The sequence below is a fragment of the Stegodyphus dumicola genome, chromosome X2 (assembly GCF_044657685.1).
Source record: "Stegodyphus dumicola isolate Sdum_Otavi_A_Nest chromosome X2, ASM4465768v1".
Taxonomy (NCBI): domain Eukaryota; kingdom Metazoa; phylum Arthropoda; class Arachnida; order Araneae; family Eresidae; genus Stegodyphus; species Stegodyphus dumicola.
Window position 1 is genome coordinate 38,166,513 of NC_140781.1, and position 24,265 is coordinate 38,190,777.

The 24,265-nt window shown below is 33.4% G+C and overlaps 1 protein-coding gene across 2 annotated transcripts in view; it reads left to right on the top strand.

The window, feature by feature from the left end:
- Positions 1–545: 545 nt before the first annotated feature.
- Positions 546–24,265, top strand: part of LOC118187746 (uncharacterized) — a 33,430-nt gene continuing 9,710 nt past the window's right edge. The window contains exons 1-3 of one of the 2 annotated variants that reach the window (XM_085808760.1): positions 546–755; positions 10,492–11,154; positions 11,708–12,021. In XM_085808760.1, coding sequence (XP_085664886.1) covers positions 11,103–11,154; positions 11,708–12,021 — 366 coding nt within the window. In that variant the 5' untranslated portion in view covers positions 546–755; positions 10,492–11,102. The remainder of the gene's footprint in view (positions 756–10,491; positions 11,155–11,707; positions 12,022–24,265) is intronic. The other variant, XM_035358024.2, reaches the window with a different exon arrangement.

Below are 24,265 nucleotides of genomic sequence, written 5' to 3' on the forward strand. Positions count from 1 at the left end.
TGGCTGCATGGGTGTTTTCGTGGTTTTCTCCGTGTGTAACGTGTATACGAGCCAGTTTCCCTTAGAAAGTCCTCCACAAAGGCATCCCTCCCTTTAGGCAGATAGCCCTCGAGGCTTTGCCGTAATTAAATAACCTAACCTAACATGATTGGAGACCTTATTCCAGAAGATAATTCATGTAATTATTGGAGCTTGTTCATTATATTAAAAATATAGTAGAATTAATATTATTACCGGACCTAAGTTTAGAGATGATATCATACTTAAAATACTTAATAGATTTACATTTATCTATGTTTATTGATATTTTTCCTAATGAAAGACTGAAAATCAAACATCACAAAATGGAGCATTACCCTGAAGCAGTCATGAATTTTGCCCCCCCCCCGTTTAATTATTGGTGCATGAGATTTGAAGGAAAACACCGTTACCTTAAGTCTATATTTAAATAAGGAGGAAATTTCAAAAATCCTCTGAAAACAGCAGCTGAAAAAGTTAGTCTTTTGTCAGCATACCACTTATCTCAGTTCTGCGCATGTCGCGATGGTTGATGCATGGTGTGTGCTTGGCTAAAAGTATTATTGCTTTTAATTCTGTGCATATTGATTGTGTTGTGTTAAAAGTGCAAGAATTGTGTTCTTCAAGTTCTCGGCTTTCTGGAAATACTTGGTTTGAAGTAAGATTATGTTTATTTGAGAAATTACAAGTGATTTAAAATTTTCGACTTAGCGGAAACGCCCACCACGAAAGGTCGGGTAAGTTTTGATTGATTTCTCTATGAATATATTATGAAAGTTTATTCTGATTGAAGATTTTAACTCTTTATTCTTGTATTTTACTGTATTTTTAAATGCACAGTCCTACCATGTACGGTTTTTAAGATATTCATGTTTAATTTTACCAAGTGAGCTAAGCATAACGAGGCGGAAGTTTGTTTACATTAGAAGGATTGGCGTTTGAAGCAAGGAGGTTAGAATAGAAGGAGGGAGGGTTCACAGTTTCCTCCACTATTGGAGAATGAAACTCCACCGAACAAGCGGCGTCCATGTTAGTAACTTCAAAACATTGCATTACGGCAGTGAAACGTACGTGTTTTTAAGCTGTTCCGTGCATGCATTTTCCACTAAAAATATGTAAAATTTATAATGAAATGCTTCGCTATTGTTAGTTTTTTGTTTTAAAGTTATAAAGATGATATCCGTAATTTACTACGTACAGAAACTCATTAAGAAATAGTTCGAAATCAAAATGCATGTGCATAACATTAAAGCCTTTAAAAATAACGTTTCTGCATAGTTCAAGAATTTGTTTAGGTTTTATTAGCAACCTGTTGGGTGTAATTTATTAAAGAATCATTTAAAATAATTTTAACCTGAAATTAATAGTAGATAATTATCTGAAAAAATAGTCACAGGTTGCATTTTTTTAAAATAGATTCTTTTCATAAACAATCTTATAACAACAAGAAAGTAAATATTAATAAAATAAAACAGATTTATGTGAATTCAGTGATTTCAGTTTATGCGCGTTTCATATTTATGAATCTCAAAGAAATTGCCTAGAATTAAGCTGAATTACAGAAATATACCTATACCTATATTTTTGGATACATCTTTCCACATGTTCAGTTGTATAAATATTTTACTTACTTTTATCGCTATACTGCGCACAAATTTGTAAATTTATGCAAAAGAAATTTTAACAACAAAAAAGTTAGTTTATCTTGATCAAATGCACAAATTATATCCTTAACAGTTCAAAAAACTTTAAAATGAATAATAATTAATACATAAAGAAAAGCATTACTTTGTTTAACACCTTTACAATTCATAAAAATAGTAACAATTGGTGTCTTACTTTTCATGAAAATTATCAAACGAATTACCTAAAACGTTTAAATTACGCAGTTTAAATCCTAGCATGTTAAGGAACAAAGATGCCAGCTATAAACAGAAACATTAATATGTATTTAACATATTTTGATTATTATTAAGTCCTTTTTTCACATCTGGAAAGAAAACGACATGCCATTGTGATATTTTTTACCTAAGTTATCAAATTACATAAAAAAGAGAAAATCAATACTTACGCGTCAGAAGTAATCCCAGGAATCTTTTTCGAAAATCTGTTTGTGCATCCATATACAACACAAGATGACATGCTTCAAAAAGAAAAGAAAAAAAATATTGCAAATTACAGACTTAATTGCACAAGTCAGAGCGATAACAGGAACATGGCCGCCAAGCTTCACCGTTTGAGTTGAACCTTCCCTCCTTCTATTCTTACCTCCATGGTTTGAAGTAAAGGAATTATGTTGGTGCACCACTTCACTAAGCTATCTAGCCCGATGGGAAGGGGAGTTCAAGAATTTTTGTTGCACCTAATTTTAAGTCTTCCTGCCCGTCGATCGAATTGGTCAATTTCCATGCCAGAACTCTGCTTTTAACTTTAAAAATTATTTTAGATTTGAAAATTTGAAGATTCAAACCAAATCTGAGCAATGGTTTGAATTTCATAGCAGAGCGGATCGCCAAGAAGGATACAGAAATTGCAGATGACAAGGATAAACAAATAGTGAACAAATTAGAAGTAATTGAAAAAGAAATTATTGAAATAAGGGAGAAGATGAATAGTGAGAAGGAAGAGGAAGGCCAACGGACTGAAGTCAAATCAAAAAGAAATAAAAAAGGAAAGGGAGAGAGAGGAGGTAAAAAATCAAGAGAGAATGAAATCATTTTACGACCAATGAAAGAAGGTATCGATGTATATGATGAAATAAAGAGTAAGGTTGATCCACAGAAGTTAGGAATCGGAGTTATTAGCTCTTTTTGTAGAAAGAATGGAGACATGGTCGTGAAGTTGGAGAATAGGAACGAATGTAAAAAGTTAAAGAAGAAATTAAAAGTAATGGAAAGATTTGTTCACTAGTATATCCTAAGAGGAGAAAATTTGTAAGATCGAAAATTGTTATTTATAATGTTTCCGATGAATTGTTGGATGAAAAGGTTTTACAAGCATTAAAAAAGGACTGTAACTGTGATGGAAAATTTGTACCTCTATTTAATATGAAAGTTTCGGAACAATGTGTTTCGCATAGAATATATCAAGTTACTAGAGATTGCCAGGCTTCAATCATTGAGGATCAAAGGACCAGAGTTGAATGGAAATCCGATAGTACTAAAATCTTTTTGCGGCCAAAACGCTGTACCAACTGTTTGGAGTTTGGTCATACGAAGAAATACTGCGAAAACATTAGAGTATGCGCGATATGTTCCGAAGAACATGGACAAGAAGATTGCAAGAATGATAGTTTTATTTGTATTAACTGAACATAATTTAACAAGAAATTCCTAACCAATTTTGAAGTTCATCACCATGCTCTTTCTAGAGATTGTTTTGTTTATCAGGAAGAAATGAAATTTATAAAGGATCACTTGGATATATAGAGTTAATCGAAGTAAAGGTGTCGGCGGGGACTTTGTGTTTGTTACTTTATTTTATTTTAAATTTCTCTTAGCACCTTTTGAATAAAGTGATTTATTATCTGGTCTCATATTTCTTGCCTCCCCCATATATTTGGAATAGATATAGATTTTAAATTATATTTGTTTTTAGGACTCAGCGAAGGATATAATAAAGAGATTTTAATTATACAAAATCTTAACATTCTATTTGATTTTAAATTATATATATTGATTTTATTGAAATAGCTTGATTATAGTGACTGTGTTGAATACCTTATTGTGACTCTGTGGGAAGGAGAAGATATTGAAGATGAGACTTTGATTTTAAATTCATATTTTTACTATTTTGAGATTGATTTTAATAAGATATTTATTTTCATTATTTTTATGATGAAGCTCTTAAATATTAATCTTAACCATTGTGCAGCGGCAGCATGCAGGCTCTCTGCGTTGGAAAATATAGATAAACGTATATCAGAGATAATATCTATACAAGAACCCTACTATGTAAATGGAAAATTGGCCTATTCCTTGGGGACTTGGAGTACTGTATATTTGAATGGAGGCAGGACGGCCATTGTCATTACACGTAAGGACATTGATTACGTGGTGGACCTGGTTTCAGATTGTATGGTGGCCATTTCAGTTAAAGTTGGTAGAGAAAAATCTGGAATTGTCTCTGTTTATTTCTCCCCAGCGGAGGATATTAATCAACATCTATATAACCCTTGAGAGTTTTATTAAAGATTATGAATATGCTTTTATTGTTGTTGGAGATTTTAATGCAAAAAATTTTAATTGGGGGGCTTCAGTTTTGGATGAAAGAGGGATTTTAGTATATGATTTTATTTTATATAATGATTTATTGCTTAACTCCAAACCAACATTTTCCTCTTCTGTCAGTGAAGGTTCGACTGAGTAATTGGATCGAATAAAATTAATTTTAACAGTGTACATATGGACATTTTAGATGAAATTTCTTTGAGCGACCACAAATATATCATAGTGGAGTTTATACAGATTGTAATAGAGTCATGTCCAAAAACTATTTACTCACGAAATTTATTTAAAATTAAGAAATTTTCAAGGCGACTGCGTAAGGATATGGTGTCTTTTGAGAATGAATTAATTAGAGTGAAAGACAGCGGAGCCTTGAATGAGTTGGTGGAGTCTTATGAAGGCTGTTTAATTGAAAATGCTAATAGGTTACTGTTAAAGAGAATTCAAGGAAGAAAATCCAAGACTGAGTGGTGGAATGAACAGTTAAATACTCTCCGAAGGAAAGTGCGTGCTAGTAGGAAAAGCATGCAAATTAAGGATTTGGATCCTGAAATTAGGCTACCAAGGAAAATTAACTATAAAAGCTTGTTGGCTTGTTATAAGAAAAAACATTAAAATTGTAAAAAGAAGATATACAGAAAATTTATTTTGACAAAACAAAGAATACTACGATATTTATTACAAAAGTGCACGAAATAGAACAAGTGGGGATATAAAGATTTATAAAGAGAATTGTGATGATGCCAGGTCTGCCATGGAAATCTATGATTCCGTTATTCGACAGACCCTAAGACTTGATAATAATGTAAGTGGTGATGATTTTAAAGATATTTTTGCACAAAATAGGGAGAAGGAGAGGAACTTTACATATATTGAAATTTTAAATATTGTCATGGGTCTAAGAAAGAATTCGGCTCCTGGTCTAGATGGTATTGGGAATGTTATGATTAGAATTTTATTTCAGGATTATACATCATTCTATATAATGCTTTTCAATAAATGTTTGCAATTATGTACATTTCCAGACGGATGGAAAGTTGGTAAACTTATTCTTCTTTCGAAAAGGGAAAATAAATATAGACCAATTTGTCTTTTAAAAACTTATGCAAAGATTTTAGATAAATTAATTACTCGACGTCTGGAATTCATTCTACATAAAAAAGAATATATTTGTGAAAATCAATATGGATTTCAAAAAAGTAAATGGTACTTTTCCGTTTTGCCGGCGCAAGCGATAAAGTCGCCAATAATGGTACAACCGATGCCAAACGGAATATTCTCGCTGGTAACCTTTTACGCCTCATTTTCAAAACAAGTCGCAGCATTTTCTTATCAGATTGATTGTTTCTTTCAATACTGGCATATAATTACATAGAATTTTTATCAGATAGTTCAGTTTTATGTCTACGGCCATTTTCGGTAATTAAGTCAATTAGGATGCAATCACAGCGCTTATCCGAAGCCGAAAATATAGAAAAGGTAAAGTCAAGGGTTAAATTCATCAATTCTAATGAGAATGCATTAGCGAAGTAAAGCACTGCAGTTTTACAAAATTTCTGAGTAAGCTATTCGTACGAATTAAAATATTTATTGCATTTAAACTTGTGTTCCAAATTAAGATTTAACTTGAAATTAATGTAGATAATTACTGAGAGCATTAGATTTTTGTAGAATAGTTTGCGTGAGATGAGATAGCTTGGGGTCACGTGATATGAACCGGCGAATCAGGATGTTGAACCATGAAAGCATAGTAAATTCTTAAATTAGTGTCTTTTTATAAATATATTGTCTTTATTTATTGGCTTTTTATAAAATTTTAAGCGATATTAAAATGTTTATGCCTTCAAAATAAAAAATTCTTAGAACTAAAACTTTTTAAATATTTTTTATGTGTATATACTGTATGTTGTCGCCAAGAAAGTCTGCTTGGCGAGATCTGCGCCGGCGAAACGGAAAAGTACCAAGTAAATCTACAAATTTGGCTTTATATAAAGTAATTGAAGAAATTAATCGGATTCGTAAAGAAAAACATACAGTCCTTGTTTCTTTTGGCGTGAAAGGAGCTTTTGATTCTATTGACTGGTCGTCTTTGTTAAATATTCTTAAGAGTCTTGATATTACAGATACTTTATTTGAAATAATAAAAAATTATTTAAGTAATCGTAAATTTGTATTTCAGAATAAGGCCAATACTGAGAGTTTAATCTATAGCGCCTCCAAGGGATGTCCCCAAGGTTCATGTAGTGCTCCTCTGTTCTGGAGTCTCATTGCAAATCAGTTGCTTATTAAAGAAATTTCAAACGTGGAAATAATTTGTTATGCCGATGATATAATGGCAATTGTTTATGGAGACTCTTTGGAGAAGATAGAACATACTTTTATGGAATTAGAAAAAGTATTAAAAGAATGGAGTCTTTCACAGAATATTGAATTCAATTCAGAAAAAAACTAAAGCGCTATTTTTTCCTCGAGGTGGTAAATATACGAGAACTCCACAAATAAAATTTGAGAATAGATGTATTAAATTTGAGGAAAATATTGAATATTTAGGAGTTCGTATTGATAGTAAATTAACTTTTATTGAACATTTTAAAGGAATACAGCGAGAAGTTGAAAGACTCTTAAATTTCTATCGCAAAACTTTTAATTTGGAAACATTGACTATAAAACATAAAACTCTGATGGATATTTATAAGAATGTTGTTCTTCCAAAGATTCTTTATGATATAGGTGCATGAGGCGCCAGGGCAGGGGAGCTGGTTCGAACTCGACAGAAATTATATTCCTCGCAGAGAGCCTGGTTACTTACAATTACAAGAGCTTTTAGAACTGTCTCGGCGGAGGTTGTATGTATTTTAGCAGGTGTTCCACCTCTCTCGTTGCAATATAAATATGAATATAATAAATTTCTACTTCAATATGAGATTAAAGATATTATTAAATATAAAGATTATGAAATAAAAGGTGATGCATTTGATATGCTTAACCCAAATGATATACATCCAAGTTTTTATAATGTGGTGACCTATGATCAAAGAATGGTAAGAAATGGGGAAATTGATATCTATACTAATGGATCTGGAATAGAAGGGAGAGTCGGCAGTGCCTTTGTTGTTTATTTTCATGAAATTGAAATTGAATCCTATAAAAGGAAATTAAGAAATATTAATTCAGTGTACCAGTCCGAGTTATTTGCTTTAAGAAATGCCTTAATTTGGTTAAAGAAATTAACGGTCAAATATTGTGTCAATATATATTCAGATGCATTATCTGCACTGTCGGCCGGCTCTCTCCAGTCCCCTAAATAGAAATAAACTGGTTGAAGAGATTAAAAATTTTTATTTTCAATTGAAAAAACAACACATAATCTATTTTCATTGGGTTAAGGCTCATTCAGGCATCATTGGCAACGAGAGATCGGATGTCCTCGCAAAAGAGGCTGCCCTGGAGGTGGAAGTGGAAGAAAATTACTTACAAGCTTCTAAGAGGAAAACATATACTATTTTAAAGAATAATGTAATAGATGAATGGGAGAATAGCTGGGTAAATTCCGAAAGAAATACTGGATTTATGAAAGAAGTTAAAATTAAAAATAAGATGAGAGTATTTCATCATATTGACTGTAATCAAATAATGACCGGCCATGGAAGATTCCCAGCATATCTAAGTAGATTCCACCTCCAGGATAATGATAGATGTTTAGTATGTAACACCTATGGGGATGTGCAACACTTTGTCGATGGAGTAGGCAGCGCCTTTGCACACTATGACAAAGGAAGAATCATCCATGTATGGAAAGGACGCCTTGACTTAAACAACAGTGTGTTCCAGGCGGAGGTGCAAGCAATTATAACCGCGGTAGATTACATTTTCAATAATAATATAGAACGGGCGAAAATTTTCACTGACAGTATGTCAACGCTTCTAGCACTAGATAATCACAACCACACCTCGCCCTTGATCATCAAATTACAACAACTTTTACAGCGCAACCCGCAGAAACATCTCTCCTTAACATGGATCAAGGCACATGCAGAAAATGAGGGGAATGAAACAGCTGATAGCCTGGCCAAGCAAGCAGCCACTGATCCAGAAGCTGAAAAAATCACAATCCCAGCCCCTCCTTCCTACCTCAAAGGGCTATTACGGGGTCAAGGCCTAAATCTTTGGCAGGAAGACTGGACGCACTGCACAACTGGAAGACGTACATACAGCTACCTCCCGAAAGTCAGCACTGAACGCAACACAGTCAGCATAGCTCCTCTTACGGCTTATATTACGGGACACGGCCCATTCCCGACCTACTTCAATAGACATGGCATAACAACCACGGACATATGCGCCTGCGGAGCGGAAGGCTCCCCAGACCACTATGTTTTTGAATGCCATCTGACAGCAGGAAATCACCTCCCTCTTCCTATCAACAATAGTGAAGCTTATCACCGCTTCCTTATAAAGCACAAACCGGCAGTAAATACAATTTGCAAAGTTGTTAACAAGCTCAAGAGAATGGGCCAAGATTTGTGCTCTCCTCATTAACCAAAACTCTCAAGACATGATACACTAACTAAGTCAGCATGCAGTTCCACATTCTCAGACACATAAGTCTCTATTACAGACACCTTTCAAATAATGTACAACCAAATGTATTTAACATTTCCTCTTCTGTATATGCATAATACTTAATTTTTTTTTATTTTTATTTATTTATTTTTTTTCCTTATTTTTATTTTATTTATTTTTCTTTTTTCTTTTTTTTTTTTTTCCCTATGAGCCTGTATTTTGATCCTATTATTTTGTAACTGTATTTTTGTATCTGTATATTTAATTTGTATTTTTATTAGAATTTTATTGTGAATGTGCAAAATTACCATAGCAAATTGCAACAACAAATGTCAAAACGGTAAAACGAATGCAATCTGCCCTTGTATGGCCATGTAAATGATCTTGTTAACATCCTAAAAAGCTCCCGAGGCGGCCTCTTGAGGTCCCAGGGAGTTGTTCCTGGTTAGTGGAGAGCGCGGGACACATGCCTGTTTACCTCTGTTAGACATCAGGCGTCCCCGTCCTCCGTTACCAACCAACCAACCAACACTTTGTCGAGACGTGTGTTTTAATGGGGGAGGCGAGGATGAAATATAGATTTTGTGAATTTAAAGAATTATTCTAGGACTTTGATAAATTGACGAAGTTTTCTAGAGACATTATGAATATAATAAATGGCAATAAGGAAATGATCGGTATAAGTGATTGAAGATGCATATATATACTATAAAGTCGAACATGGAATGGAAAATAATAGAAGATTCTTAGGTGCAATGGAGATTTTATGTGTGAGTGTGTTTTATATGGCGTGTTATTAACTTTATGATTTATTTCTTTAACCCTTTTTGAAATTTTTGAGTTTTTTCTGTTTTTATGTGTGTTTCTCTGGCCAGAGTTTTGTCAGCTTGCAACCATTTGCCAGAAGTTTGTTTTGTTTCTTTAGTTTTCGTTATACTAACCTTTTTTGTTACTCGGTTCTCGGGTTTTGGTTTTCCGGTGGCTTATTAAGTCTTTCTGTTTCTTTTTTGTTACACATACTGTCTTTTTGTTGGGGCATGGCTGGACCGCTGGACGTCCTCGTTTGTTGTTGAACTTACCAATTCCCTTCTTCTTTAACCTTGAGGCCGGCTTTGCCGGCCAGGTGGGTTTGGGCTTTTGGTTTTTCTCACCACTTATCCGGACAAAATTTTTTCAATCCAGAAGTAGTTACTGGCAATACAACTCCAATCCATAGATCTTTAATTAATGCACAACTATTAAATAATTTAGATCGTATAAATACGAAACAAAGTTTCTATACACAGTGTAAAAATATCAGGATGACTAGTCTGAACTGCAAGAAAAACCATGTTCTGATTTCAAAAGAGCATAAAGCATTTGTTGAAGTACAGAGTATATGGATTGTGGATGAGCCATATTTTTGGTGCCAATATAATGAACATTTATATAATGCACATTTGCACGTTTATGAACTCATTTCTTGTAATAGATTTGTATTATTATCTTTCAAAGATTTGCAAAGTTATCATCCTTTACCTATTTACGGTACACCAGGATATAAAAAAAAGATGTGTGACTCTTCATCACGGAATTACACCCTTAATTTAAGATTGTATATATAAATGTAATATATAAATGAATTATATAAATTTACATATTTATAAAAATTTTATTTTTATTTTTATTATTATATACTTTTCAGTTCAAAATGAAGATTCTGCTGGAATATAAAAATATAACTAAATGAATTATCACTCAAGATTCTATGGGTATGGAATTATTGATAAGTACTGTCCATACAGAATTAGGCTTACTGCCATAAACATATAAACTTCAAATTTATGATAAAGCCTTTGAAACATTTTGTGACTTAGAACGTATAGAAGAGATTGAAAACTTTTGTCGCATAAAAGTATTAGATTTGGATGATGTAGCTTCTAAACGTAATTCATCTCCAGAGTCATATACCAATATTATTAGTCATATTGAGATGAGTAGCCTCAACAAAAATAATTTAAGAAAAAAGCCCTGGAGAAATGGACTTGATTTTGAAATTTCAAAAGACTCTTTTTCTGTCATTTCACGAAAAGAATTGCAACAAGCAGAGACTTAACATAATAGTTCTTTAAAATTGCACAACTCAAATGTGAAATAATGCACATATTATCTAAAGAACTGTCTGATTACAGTCTGTATCCAACAGATGAAATGTACGCAGATATTACTAAAAAACTTATTAAAAATTTCCCATACTTATAAAATCCCATATTAGGTGATGACATTTCCTGCTGGAAAATAGCACTCAAGTACCGCATGCAGGAGATCAGAAGAAAATGTAAATATAATGAAACATCAATTAATTCTGGTAAGTAATTTAATAACAATTTTTTAGACATTTTAAGCTTGGAAAATGTTTTAATTGCGATAAATTGTAAGAAAACAGGCATTTTAATCTGTTTATTACTGTCCTAATGCGTGGATATTTATGCCTAAATGTTTTATTGTTAAAAACCCTTAATTTTTATATTTCAAAGTTTTTTCTAAAAACACTTTTATTACAAAAAATTATAAAACTACCTTTATGAAACTGTGACCAGTTTTAGAAGCAAAGAATTAAGAAAAGCCTAATTTTATTAGAAAAGAATAAATATAACATTAAATTTAAAACTTTTATTGAAACTTTCCGTACAGATTTCAAATATTTTTTTGAAAAAAAATGTGTAACCGCATTACATCTAAATTATTGATTTATCGCGCCCTCAAAAAAGTGTCTTTAATCCTCTTTTAAATATAAATAGTCCATATTTTGATCTTATGGTTTTCCAAATGTTTTTTAAAAATTAACTTTGAATCATCAAGCAATAAACTTGACGATTTGGTATTGTATTTTTAATAAGTTTAGGCAACTTAACTTTTAGGCAAACGATCAAGAATCATCAGTTTGCAATTAGATCCCAACACCAATAAATCCCCGTTGCAAAATGGTGGTATTAAGAAAGCGAGACGCGGGGAAGTAAATTATGCTCCAGACTTTCCTGATGGCGAAAATGAATCCACTCTGCAACACCATCAGAAGCAAATGAACAGAGAATGGAGGAAAAAGGACTTCAACATGATATTTATAAATCAAAAAATGGAAGTTACTTTTTCTTTCAGAACACGACAGATAATATCCAGGATTAAAATGAATGAGATAAAAGAACAGTGGCCTGCATTATTTACAACAGATCAAGTAAGTTCTTAAAATATTATTTTAAATACGCTTAGATTCATACGTACTGAGAAATTGTTTTTTGAATGCTAATATATAACTAAATTTTACACCTATGAAATGAGACTGACTGTAGAAAAAAATTGTTTTTTGAAGCTAATTAAATATTCTGTGAGTAGCTCGTGAAAAAGGTGATTGTTTACTTATTTTACTCAATAAAGAAATTTATTGCTTAATTCGCTATTCTTATATATGTTCTAGCAGTTAATTACTATACTTAACATGTTTTTATTCACTTATTTGAAAAATAAATAAAGTCTATTTGAAACTAAGCAAAAAGCTTCGAGGCACTTGTTCGTTTCTCGAATTCGCATAAAAATTTTATTCATATTATTTACGTGTTTTTAATTTTTTTCATTAATTTTTTAGTTATTTAAAAAGATATTGCCATGTAATGCGTATTTTGAAGTATTTGTTAATTGAACATTGTTAAAAATGTATGATATGTTTCATAGCTTGCTATAAAATACAATAATTTATTGTTATAACATAGAGTTAGGGAGTTATTAAGTCTGTTTTATAAATGATTAAACTATTTATAAAAAAAGCTTTATAAGCTTTTATAATAAGCAGTTTCTAGGGATACTGGGGAAAATAAACCAGGAAAGTTAAAGACAAGGCACAAAAACTGTACAACAGTCAAGTACCTGATTTACATAAAACTTTTCCGAATCATTAAATTACGTTAAAAATATATGTCCCTATATTGTATAAATTGTATATATATATATGTCCCTTCTGTTGTAGTTGCTGTTACTTATGCTCACTTGTCTGACGTAGTCAGCCCAAGCTCACGAAATTCCTCGTGGCAAGGAGCTCTAGACTACACCTGCCGTTGGCAAAATCCTTGAGCACCATTCAGGTGACAGTGCCGTTTAGCTCAGTTCCGCCCCCAATTTTGATGGAGAGCATCTGGTGGGACAGGGATTCCCACCCCTCTCCCCTTCCACCAAACCACACGAAAGGTCTTTTGGCTCGCCGCATATTTAGAGGGCCGCCATGCCGCACCGACACTATACATTTACAAACATCCATGCTTTCTCCGGGATCAGAAAGCGGGCCCTTCGGCAAGGCAGTCAACGATGCTAACCACTATACCGGTTGGGCGGCGGTGGCCGCTAGAGAGAGGGGCGATCGCTGGTTGTGCTTTTAACTTTGGGCGGCAGTGGGTGGCGTACCCGGCCAGTGATAGCACTGGTTGAAAAGGACCAAGTTGATTGAAAGCGAACTATTAGAGAACTTTGGTGAACTTTATTGAATATTGTGTCCTATCGCCCACGAGGCAATATTTGGTGCTGCCCATTTACGGGTACGCTCTGTAAATATTCTTTTATACTTGTGCTGCTTATAAATTGTTTTTAAATTGAATTTTATTTGTATATATATTTGTGTAATTATCTTAAGGTGATTTTAATCTTTTATTGATTTGCTGTTTTAATGAACTAATATTTTATGTGTGCTTGAATAATTTTTAAGTCCCTTATGCCGACAATGTCGCAAAACAAAATGAATAGCGAGGATACTTTAGAGACTATCGATATAGAGAATAAGAATGATATAGTGAATGTGATAAGACAAATGAATAAGATAGTCGATAGTTTGAAAGAGAAACGGGTTGCAAAAGCACTTGTAGAATCACTCAGCAATGGTCTTCTCTTTGTTACTGAATGGGTGTCAAATAGATGTCTTGAGAGTCTGAGTGATAAAAAGTACGGTGACTTGGAAGATAAGATAAACGTCATCATTGAAGAGATATCTGGTATCAAAGAAAGAATAAGTGAAAATAATGATCAGAAGAGAATGGCAAGAGGTTAAGAGTAAAAAAGGGTGAGAATGGAGAGAGAGGAGAATAAAAGAGAAAATGAGATCATTTTGAAACCCATCAAAGAAGGAATCGATGTGTACGATGAAATTAAGGGCAATATTAATCCCACGAAAACTGGAGTAAAGGTGCTGAAGTCATATTGCAGAAGAAATGGAAGCATGGTGGTTCAATTGGAAAATAAAGAAGAGTGCAAAAAACTAGAAAGAGAAGTTAAATCGAATAAAAATTTGAATCAGATTGTCACTTCAAGAAGACGGAAGTTCATCAAACCAAGGTTGATTATGTACAATGTTTCGGATGATGTTGATGAAGAAAAAATTATACAAAATATGAAAAGAGATTGTGAATGTGACGGTGAATGTGTTAAATCATTATTTAAAATTGGTACCACAGAGAAAGGTGTGTCACATAGGGTCTATTTAGTCACTGGCGATTGTCAAAAGTCACTCATAGAAGATCAAAGGATACTAATAGAGTGGAAATCATATCCAATAAGACTGTTCATAAGACCAAAAAGATGTTTGAATTGTCTGGCCTTTGGCCATACCAAAAATGAATGTGGAAATTCTATAGTATGCAGCAGATGCTCAAACTCGCATGAAAGGAGAAATTGTAAAAAAGAAGAAGAATTGTGTTGTATAAACTGTAGTGAGTTTAATAAAACATATAATGCGGATTATGATGTTTACCACGATGCATTTTCCAAAGAGTGTCCTGTTTATGTGCAAGAGATGAATTTCATAAGAGAACATTTAGATATCTAGATTCTCATGTATTTTGTCGGCTGAGACTTTTATTGAAATATTTATTGTTATTTTGTGTGTGTTTGAAATTTTATTTTATGTATTTTATGATTCAAAGATGTGTACTGGAAATTATATCCCTCACCTCGAGTAAGTAAAATTCTTTTATATTTATTGTATTTTAAATTGAATTAGTTTTGAAAATTTTAACCTATTTGAGATTTTAATATTGTAAATAGTTTATTGTTTTGTATTGTCTGGATTTTAATTGTATATTTATAGATTTTATAGATTTACTGTTTTATTTTATTCTGATTATAATGGAAACATTTGGATTGAATATTTTTTGAATTGTAACTTAAATCATTGCAATGCTGCCGCTTGCCAACTCTCTGCCATTAATAAGATCGTGAATGAGCCAATACACATAATAACGCTACAGGAGCCCTATTATATACGAGATAAGATTGCATATGTTTGTGGAGATTGGAGGGCTGTAAATTAAACGAATGGAAGAGCTGCAATTATTCTGACAGATAAAGATATCGATTTTGTTGTAGATTTCACTTATGAATGTATTGTGGCAATCACAGCTTATATAAGAGGCCAAAAATTAGCAATAATATCGGTTTGCTTCTCCCCAGCGGAGAATTTGGAGGATTATTTAATTAAGCTGGAGAATGTTTTTAAAGCATACAACTATAATTTTATCATTTTAGGAGATTTTAATGCCAAAAATTTTAATTGGGGTGCCAACGAGATGGACGCCCGAGGTCTATTGACCTATGATTTTATTGTTTACAACTACTTAAAGATTTTAAATTTTAAAAATTTTACTCCGACTTTTTTATCTGCAAAGGGAACAGGATGGACCGATTTGGCACTATGTTCCTCGAACTTGGATTTTAACAAGATTGATTATTTGGTTTTGGATAATGATACCTTGAGTGATCATAGGTATATTTTAGTAAATCTTAATGAGATTGAAATAGAGAGAAATGAGTCTATAAGATACTCAAAAGATAAGAATAGAATTGATCTTATGTTTAGACGATGTAAAAGAGACCTTGAAGACTTGGAAGCAAAAGTATGTCAGGCTAATAATGCCAAAGAATTGGATGGATTAGTGCAATATTTGGAAAACTATATTATTGATAAGATGAATCGTTACCTTAGAATTAAAAGAAAGAAGAAAAAAGATGATAACAAGACAGATTGGTGGAACAATGATTTAAATACATTGAAAAGGAAAATAAGAGCTTTGAGGAAAAGCTACCAAGTCAGAGGTATCTCTGATGAAATAAGGACTCAAAGAAAGATAGAATATAAGAAAATTAAGGCTATTTATAGGAAAAGTATTAGAAATACTAAAAGAGCCTATAGAGATGAATTGTTCTTGAGGAACAAATTTTATTACGATAAATTTTATAAGATTGCCACGGATAAAAGGAGGAAAAAATTGATTCTAAAAAGAGAGAAGTAAGAAAGGTTGGACGATCTAGAAGAAAAATGTGATAATATTATAAAACAGATATTAAGAATAGAAGAGTTGGAGGAGAGAGATTTGAATAACATGATTATTGATGAAAATAAGGAAGATAAAGAAAGGTGCTTTACGGTCGAGGAAATCCATATGGCAGCAAATGATCTAAGGAATAATTCGGCCCCCGGTCCGGATAAGATCAGTGTTTTTGTAACTAAGAATTTTTTTGATTATTATACTTCGTTTTTTGTTATTCTATATAATAAATGCCTGTGCTTGAGTGTATTTCCTGAGACCTGGAAAATTGGGGCGCTGGTTTTAATTCCAAAAGAAGAAGGAAAATTTAGACCTATCTGCTTATTGAAGACTTTTGCGAAAATTTTGGACAAAATGATGACAAGAAGACTGAATTATATAATAACTCACGATAATTATTTAAGCAAAAGACAGTATGGATTTTGAAAGAACAAATCTACGGATCTGGCACTTCATGAAGTTATTAAAAGTATTAGAATGTATAAGGCTAATTATCATGTGGCTATGATATCTTTTGATATCAAAGGAGCTTGTTATGAATAAGTTCACAAAAAAAGGTAAGCGGACTGTAATTATCACTTGTTTATTTTACATAACACTTTGAAATAGAAGGAATGCCGTCCACGTGACGAGACAGCTCACATCACTCCAAGCACTGTAGCAATTAATAAAACAAAAAAGAATAGAATACAAATCACATAAATTATGAGTTGAAAGTTCGTTACCATAGCAACCAGAATTGAATCATCAGGCGGCAACGCCATCTTATATTGCAAAGACACACTAGTAAATCGTTTGGTAACAAAAAATACTAAACATAGCCCCCGGCCTTGAAGCCTTCTAAGGGTTCAAAAAAAAAAAGACAAATAGTTAAAGCATACATAATAACATTAACAAAAAAAATAATTGAAAATATAACTAAAATTAAAGTTTAATAATATGAAAAAAGTCAATAGTTCATAGTTCATATTAGTTATGATTGGGGATAAGACACAATTTAGTAACAGCTCGTTTGAAATCACCAGCGGCTGTATGGATTGTAGCCACTCGAACTTTTTTATCACTACCTGGATGAATTAAGGCAATTCTTCCAATTTTCCATTGGTTTGGAGGCAGTTGTTCGTTTTTGATCAGAACTAAATCACCACATTTTAGATTTGGAGACGCACGAAACCACTTAGCATGTTGTTGAAGTGTTGTTAAATATTCTGCACACCATCGTTTCCAAAAATGTTGCACAGTCTGTTGAACTAGAGACCAACGTTTAAGTCGTGAAGATTTCACATCACTCAAGTCAGATTCCGGAATGGCAAGCAAAGGGGCTCCAATCAGAAAACGACCTGGAGTCAATGCACTATAGTCGTTTGGATCACTAGACATCGCACGAAGAGGACGAGAATTCATACACGCTTCCACTTGTGTAAGCACTATTAAAAATTCCTCGTAAGTTAGAAGTGTGGATTCTAATACTCGTTTAAGATGGAATTTCATGGATTTCACATTAGATTCCCACAAGCCACCGTAATGAGGAGATGTCGGAGGATTAAATAACCAAGTTATACCTTCTGAGGTAATGTAGTCACATAATTCACTGCTTTTCTCAATGCGAGCTGAATTTTTATAAATCTCCTTCAGTTCCTTACTAGCACCTTTGAAGTTAGTAGCACAGTCACTCGAAATTTTAGATGGTTTGCCTCGTCGGGCGATAAATCTTTTTAGAGCTGCTAAAAACGTTGAAGTTGATAAATCACTGACTAACTCCAAGTGTACAGCTTTTGTTGAGAAACACACAAAAATGGATGCGTAACACTTGAAAGTTTTTGTTCTTCTCCCAACTTGGGACTTAATAGAATATGGATCAGCATAATCAACACCGGTGACTGCAAAAGGTCTTGATGGTTGAACTCTGGGCGAGGGTAAATCACCCGTTATTTGGGTCACAGTCTTGCCTCGATTTCTAATACAAGGAATACATCTGTGAATAATCTTTCTCACTACGCTTCTCACCGCAAGAATCCAAAACTGCATTCGTAAAGTGCTTATTAATAACTCTTGACTAGCATGCAAATAATTGACATGGTAATGAGTTACGATAAGATTAGTGACATGTCCTTCCTTTGGAAGCAAAATAGGATGTTTGCTATTTTCAGAAATGTTTGCATTTTTTATGCGACCACCTACTCGAATGACGCCTTCTTCATCAAGGAAGGGAGTTAATTGTATTACTCGGCTGCTCACACCTTTTAATTCTCTCGATGTTTTTAAATAAGAGAGCTCTTGAGGAAAATATGGTTCTTGGACATTTTTTATCACTGTTTTTGTAGCTAATCGAAGCTCATCGGTTGTCAGAAAACCTCTCAAACGATTTTCGGAGAAGTTTCGACAGTTGTAAATAAATCTTAGGCATAATGCAACTATACGACGTAATTTTGTCCAAGATGAATACCGTTTAAAAATGTCATTTTCCTTTGCCGCACAAGATACTGAAATGCAAGTTTTTCTTTCTTCTCTACGAACTCCTTCATAATCTACATCAGAAAGATGTTCACTGTCAGGACATGGTTCGAAATCTTGTGAATATAACCAAGTAGGTCCAATGAACCATCGTTCACACTTCAGAAATTCTGCTGGAAACATTCCTCTTGTACCTGAATCAGCTGGGGTCCGCTTTCCATTGATATGGTTCCACCTTACATTAGGAATTGTATTCTGTATTTTAGCAACGCGGTTTGCAACAAAGGGAACCCAACGGTATGGTTCTGCAGAAATCCAGGACAGTACAACAGTTGAATCTGTCCAGGCCAAAACTTTACGTATAGGAAAATCTAAATGTTCTAACACTGATTTAAGCAAATTCACTAACAAAACTGCGGCGCATAACTCTAATCGAGGTAATGATTGCACTTTCAGAGGGGCAACTCTTGTTTTTGATGTTAAGAGTGTTACTTTGATGTCCAAATTACATGACACTGAACGCAAATAAATTGCTGCACAGTAGCCTTTCTCGGAGGCATCACAAAAAGCACAGATATCAATATAGTTCACATCAGGAATCAAAACAAATCTCGGTATTTTTAATTGTTGAATAAGATGTAAATCATTTAGGAAAATCTTCCATTTGTTAGCAATCTCATCACTAACAGGTTCATCCCGCGATAAATGGAGTTTCCACATGTCTTGTATCAAGATTTTGACATAAATAATACAAGGAGCAAGCCAACCCAATGGGTCAAATATTTTCGCTAAATCAGAAAGGATATCTCTTTTAGAGTATTTAAGCTTTTCACCAGAAATGGATACGGAAAAGTTAAAGTAGTCTTCACGGGGGTTCCAATTAATTCCTAAAACTTTGATTGAGCTATCTCTTGAATTTTCATATCCTCAGAATCATTTCTCAACTCCTGGGGTATATTCTCTAACACTGACAAGTCATTGGATGACCATTTACGCAGAAGAAATCCTCCACGTTCTAACATTTGCAAGAGTTGATTTACTAGATTTTTGCACTCTTCAGTGTTTTGAGTACCTACAAAACAATCATCTACAAAAAAAGTTTTGAACTACAGCCTTCGAATCTAAAGGATAGTTATTCTGCTCATCGTAGGCAAGTTGGTATAAAGCACGAGTAGCCAAATATGAAGCCGAGGCAGTGCCGTATGTGACAGTATTAAGTCGAAATTCTTGAATAGGATCACTTGGACTGTCCCGCCAAAATATCCTTTGAAAGTTTCTATCCTCTTCATTAACTAGAATTTGTCTAAACATTTTCATGATATCAGCTGTGACAACTACTGGGTAACATCTGAATTTGACCAAAACTGGAAACAGCTCTTGTTGTATTCTGGGACCTGTCATCAATATGTCGTTAAGAGATAGTCCTGATGAAGACTTACTAGTAGAGTAAGATTACGAGTAAAATACCACACGTATTTTACTCGTACAGCTAGATTCCTTAATTACTGCATGATGTGGCATGTATTATGCCTGACTTGGGGACTCTGAACTACGGACTGGTTCCATGTGCCCGAGATCCAAGTATTTCTTCATGAAATGTTTATACATATCATATGTATTAGGAGATCTTAAGAGATTTCTCTCTAAAGATTTAAATCTTTGTAAAGCAAGATCTTTAGAATTACCCAACCTTGAAGGGTTATCCTTAAATGGAAGTTTCACTACATAACGACCATTTTGATCACGGAAGTGTGTTGTTTTAAAGAACTCTTCACATTTTTTATCTTCACTTGAAATACGTTTGACTTCCGGAATGGAGTCTAAAGACCAAAATCTTTCAACTAATTCGTTTGTATTCAACTGAAGATTATTCACTGTAAAAGTGTTAGTTAGATTCGAATCATCAGTAATAGTGTTCCCGGAAATGATCCAACCCAACTGAGAACAAATTGCAAAGGGAAATGATTCTCCTCTCTTTATGATGTCTCCCTTAAGCATAGTAGAAATACATTTACACCTAACAAAATATCTATTGGTTTTCTTTCATAGAACTTAGGATCAGCTAAGACTAGATCGTCAAAATGATTCGCAATTTTAGAAGGAAGCGACACGTTAGGCACATCTGAAGTTATCCTTGGAATCACGAATGCATATGTTCGAAATTTGGAATTTGACTCAAAGTGCGGGGTAAAGATTAATTCCACTTCTCCACTTGTTACAGTGTTGAACGAACCAAGGCACGATACTTCAATTTTTTTGTTAAATCTACCTAACTTTAGTTTACTGACACACTCTTCACTTATAAAGCTGGCTTCACTGCCACAGTCTAGTAAAGCCCTGCAAGAGATGGCTTTACCATTGGAATCACTAACTTTAATGAGAGCAGTACACAGTAATACACGTTTTGATTCACCTTTAGAATAACTAAATTGTCCTGTACATGTTGTGGCATTTGTAACGACTTCATTCTTTGGTAAGAACACTTCGGCTTTGGGGGAGAGTGAGGACGTTAGTTTTGGTTTCTCATTTTCACTAGTTTTGATATTTCGATCAAAATGAAGAACAGTATGATGAGGTAACTTACACGTCATACATTTATGTAAACTACGACAGTTTTTCACTAAATGAGGCTGAGAAGATAAACAATTAAAACAAAGTTTGTGTTTCTTAACAAATTCGACTCTTTTTTGGACACTTAAGTTTAAAAACTTACCACATTTGTGAAGAGAATGATCTTCCTTGCACATTATACAACTGTTTTTACTCGACACTAAAGAAGTTAATTTGGAATTAGAAAATTTCCTAAAATCTTTAGATTGGTTTCTACTATTCTGAAGGGTTCTAGCGTGGTCTTTTAGAAACTCGAGTAAATTATCTAAAGTACCTAATTCATCTTTTTTCATAGTTCTTTCCCACCAAAATTTTATGTTTTTATCTAATTTCTCAGTTATCAGATAAACAAAAAGAACATCAGAAAGATCAGAAACTTCTAGCTTAAGAGTTCTCAAAGAGCGTATACATTCATTCACTACATCAACACAATGTAAAATAGCTTGAGCTGAATCAGAAACATTTGGCAAATTAAACATTTTACGGATTAATGCATTAGTTAATTCTCTTTTATTAGAATAACGTTCCTGTAAAAGTTGCAAAGCTATATCATAATTAGCATCAGAAATAGGAATTGAATCAATAATAGACAGAGCCTTTTTTTTTACAAGAAGCCTTTAAATATTGAAACTTCTGACATTTAGAAATATTCGGATTGTTATCTACATTAGCCTTAAAAAGATCATAGAAACTAATCCACTCATCTATATTTTCCCCTGTAAAGGTAGAAAGTTCTAATTTTGGTAATCGAACGTCAGACGAATTTACTTTTGCTACACTACTTGTTTCGATAACAGAGTCACTGGAAAGTTTCTGTAACTTTTTATTTATAGTTATCCATAATTCATCTAAAGTTTCTTGTATTGTTTGTTGTTCCATAATGAATGTATCACAATCTTTTCCAAGACACAACAAAAATATCTCCTCATAAATAGAATGAAGCTCACTGTTAAAAGCATTTAGTTTCGTTTCGAACAACTTTACCTCTAAAATTTCTGCTTGTTCTAAATTCGAATTTACCTTGGCTTTAAACGTTGTTATATTGCTTTTTAGAACCTTCTTTTTAGTTAAAACTGGTTTCAAATCAGCCATTATGAATAACAATAAATATTATACCAACAACTCTAGCAAAAGAAGATGAAATATTGGAACGTACTCACCCCAATGTTGAGGTTTCTACGCTACACCATGCTACGGGAATATTCCACAAATCGAATCGAAAGTACACTGATTATTAATCCACAAATCGAAAGTGATTTAACTTTCTAATATTTGAATAAATCACATCATATCCAAAGATCGCTAACTGTTCTCTCCGGTCGCTAGGACCAGGAATGTTATGAATAAGTTCACAAAAAAAGGTAAGCAGACTGTAATTATCACTTGTTTATTTTACATAACACTTTGAAATAGAAGGAATGCCGTCCACGTGACGAGACAGCTCACATCACTCCAAGCACTGTAGTAATTAATAAAACAAAAAAGAATAGAATACAAATCACATAAATTATGAGTTGAAAGTTCGTTACCATAGCAACCAGAATTGAATCATCAGGCGGCAACGCCATCTAATATTGCAAAGACACACTAGTAAATCGTTTGGCTATCAGGGTCAATGTTCCTTCTTACCTTCTTCGGGAACATACAAGGACCTGACTCGGAACAGAGAGCTTACTAAAGCTATGTTCACTAATTGTAGTAAGTAGACAGGATACAGACGAAGGGTATACAAAACCCCTTTATTTTTCTCTATATACAATAACTTCCGTACTTCGGAATATACTGACCCGCCACTTGGGGTCTAACGTAAAAGTATAAAAATAAAACTAAACTCTAATTTAACTTTAGAATAATAAACGTGGAAGATTGGCCTTATAATAACAGGAAGCGCATGTAGTACAGAGACTGTGAACACTACAATACGTTTTAAAATTTATCAAGAGGATTTAAACCTCTTGATAAACCTCTTGCTGTTGGCCTGGAAGGCAAACAGCAACTGCGTAACTTCTAAGGTAAGCGGCCTGCTATGACTCACTGATTCCTCTCTCTCGCTTGGCAAAAGGCCACAACTTAAATACTTGGCGTTCGCCAGACAAACTTTGCATAAAAACCTTAACGCTTATAATTCTGGCCGGAAGTAGAAAATAAGAAGTGATAGTAAAGATTTAAAATAAAATAAACGTTAGTAAAACTTAAGATCCTTACATACTTCCCGCCAGAGTTAATTAGTTTGAAACTGAGGTCTAAAACGACCTTGTTGAAAACTTTTAGCTCTAGAATCTAACGCGAGGCCAATCTTTTACAAACATACTTCTCTAGAAACTAGAAATTTAAAAGAAAGAAATTTGTTACAATAGCAGCTCCCAGGATACAAAAATTTTTTTTCATCTGTACTGCATCTAAACAGGAGCTTTTATTCAATTCTGGTTCCTTCCAGAGATCTGGAAGGAAAACTAGTTTAATGAAATGTTACACAATGAAATGGCAAGTAACATATACAATTATACTTCTCTTAACATTCTTATTTCATTCATGACTATTTTAATTATCTCTCCCCGTGCTCTCTGACATGTGTTGTAAAGGAACACCAAACACGAATGTGTTTCTGTCTACGTGTGCCACACTTCCTCCTACAATCAAAACACTAACGTGTTAAAATTCAACATAACGAGACCTCTTAACACACCCTAATTTCAACTCTAAACCCTGAGGTACTATTCTAAAAGTGGCTAACTCTAAAGTGTAGCGTCAGAGAGCCTAACTACATCATTCAACCTTTAACACATATTCGCCATGATTTAGTCTTTACAGTCACACGAATAACAAATTTTTAACATTACTTTCACTTTTACCATATCACGGTATTTCGTAACATTTAAAATAACGGTTCACATGTATATAAGAACATATCAACATGCCGTTAATTTTACACATTTGAAAACATACATTAGTAGTACATTGTTAACTTCTATTCTTTTCAAAGCAAGTGCCAATTCTTTCTACATTGAAATAATACATTTCAAAAAGTCTTTCAGACTAAAACTTCTTTCTTGC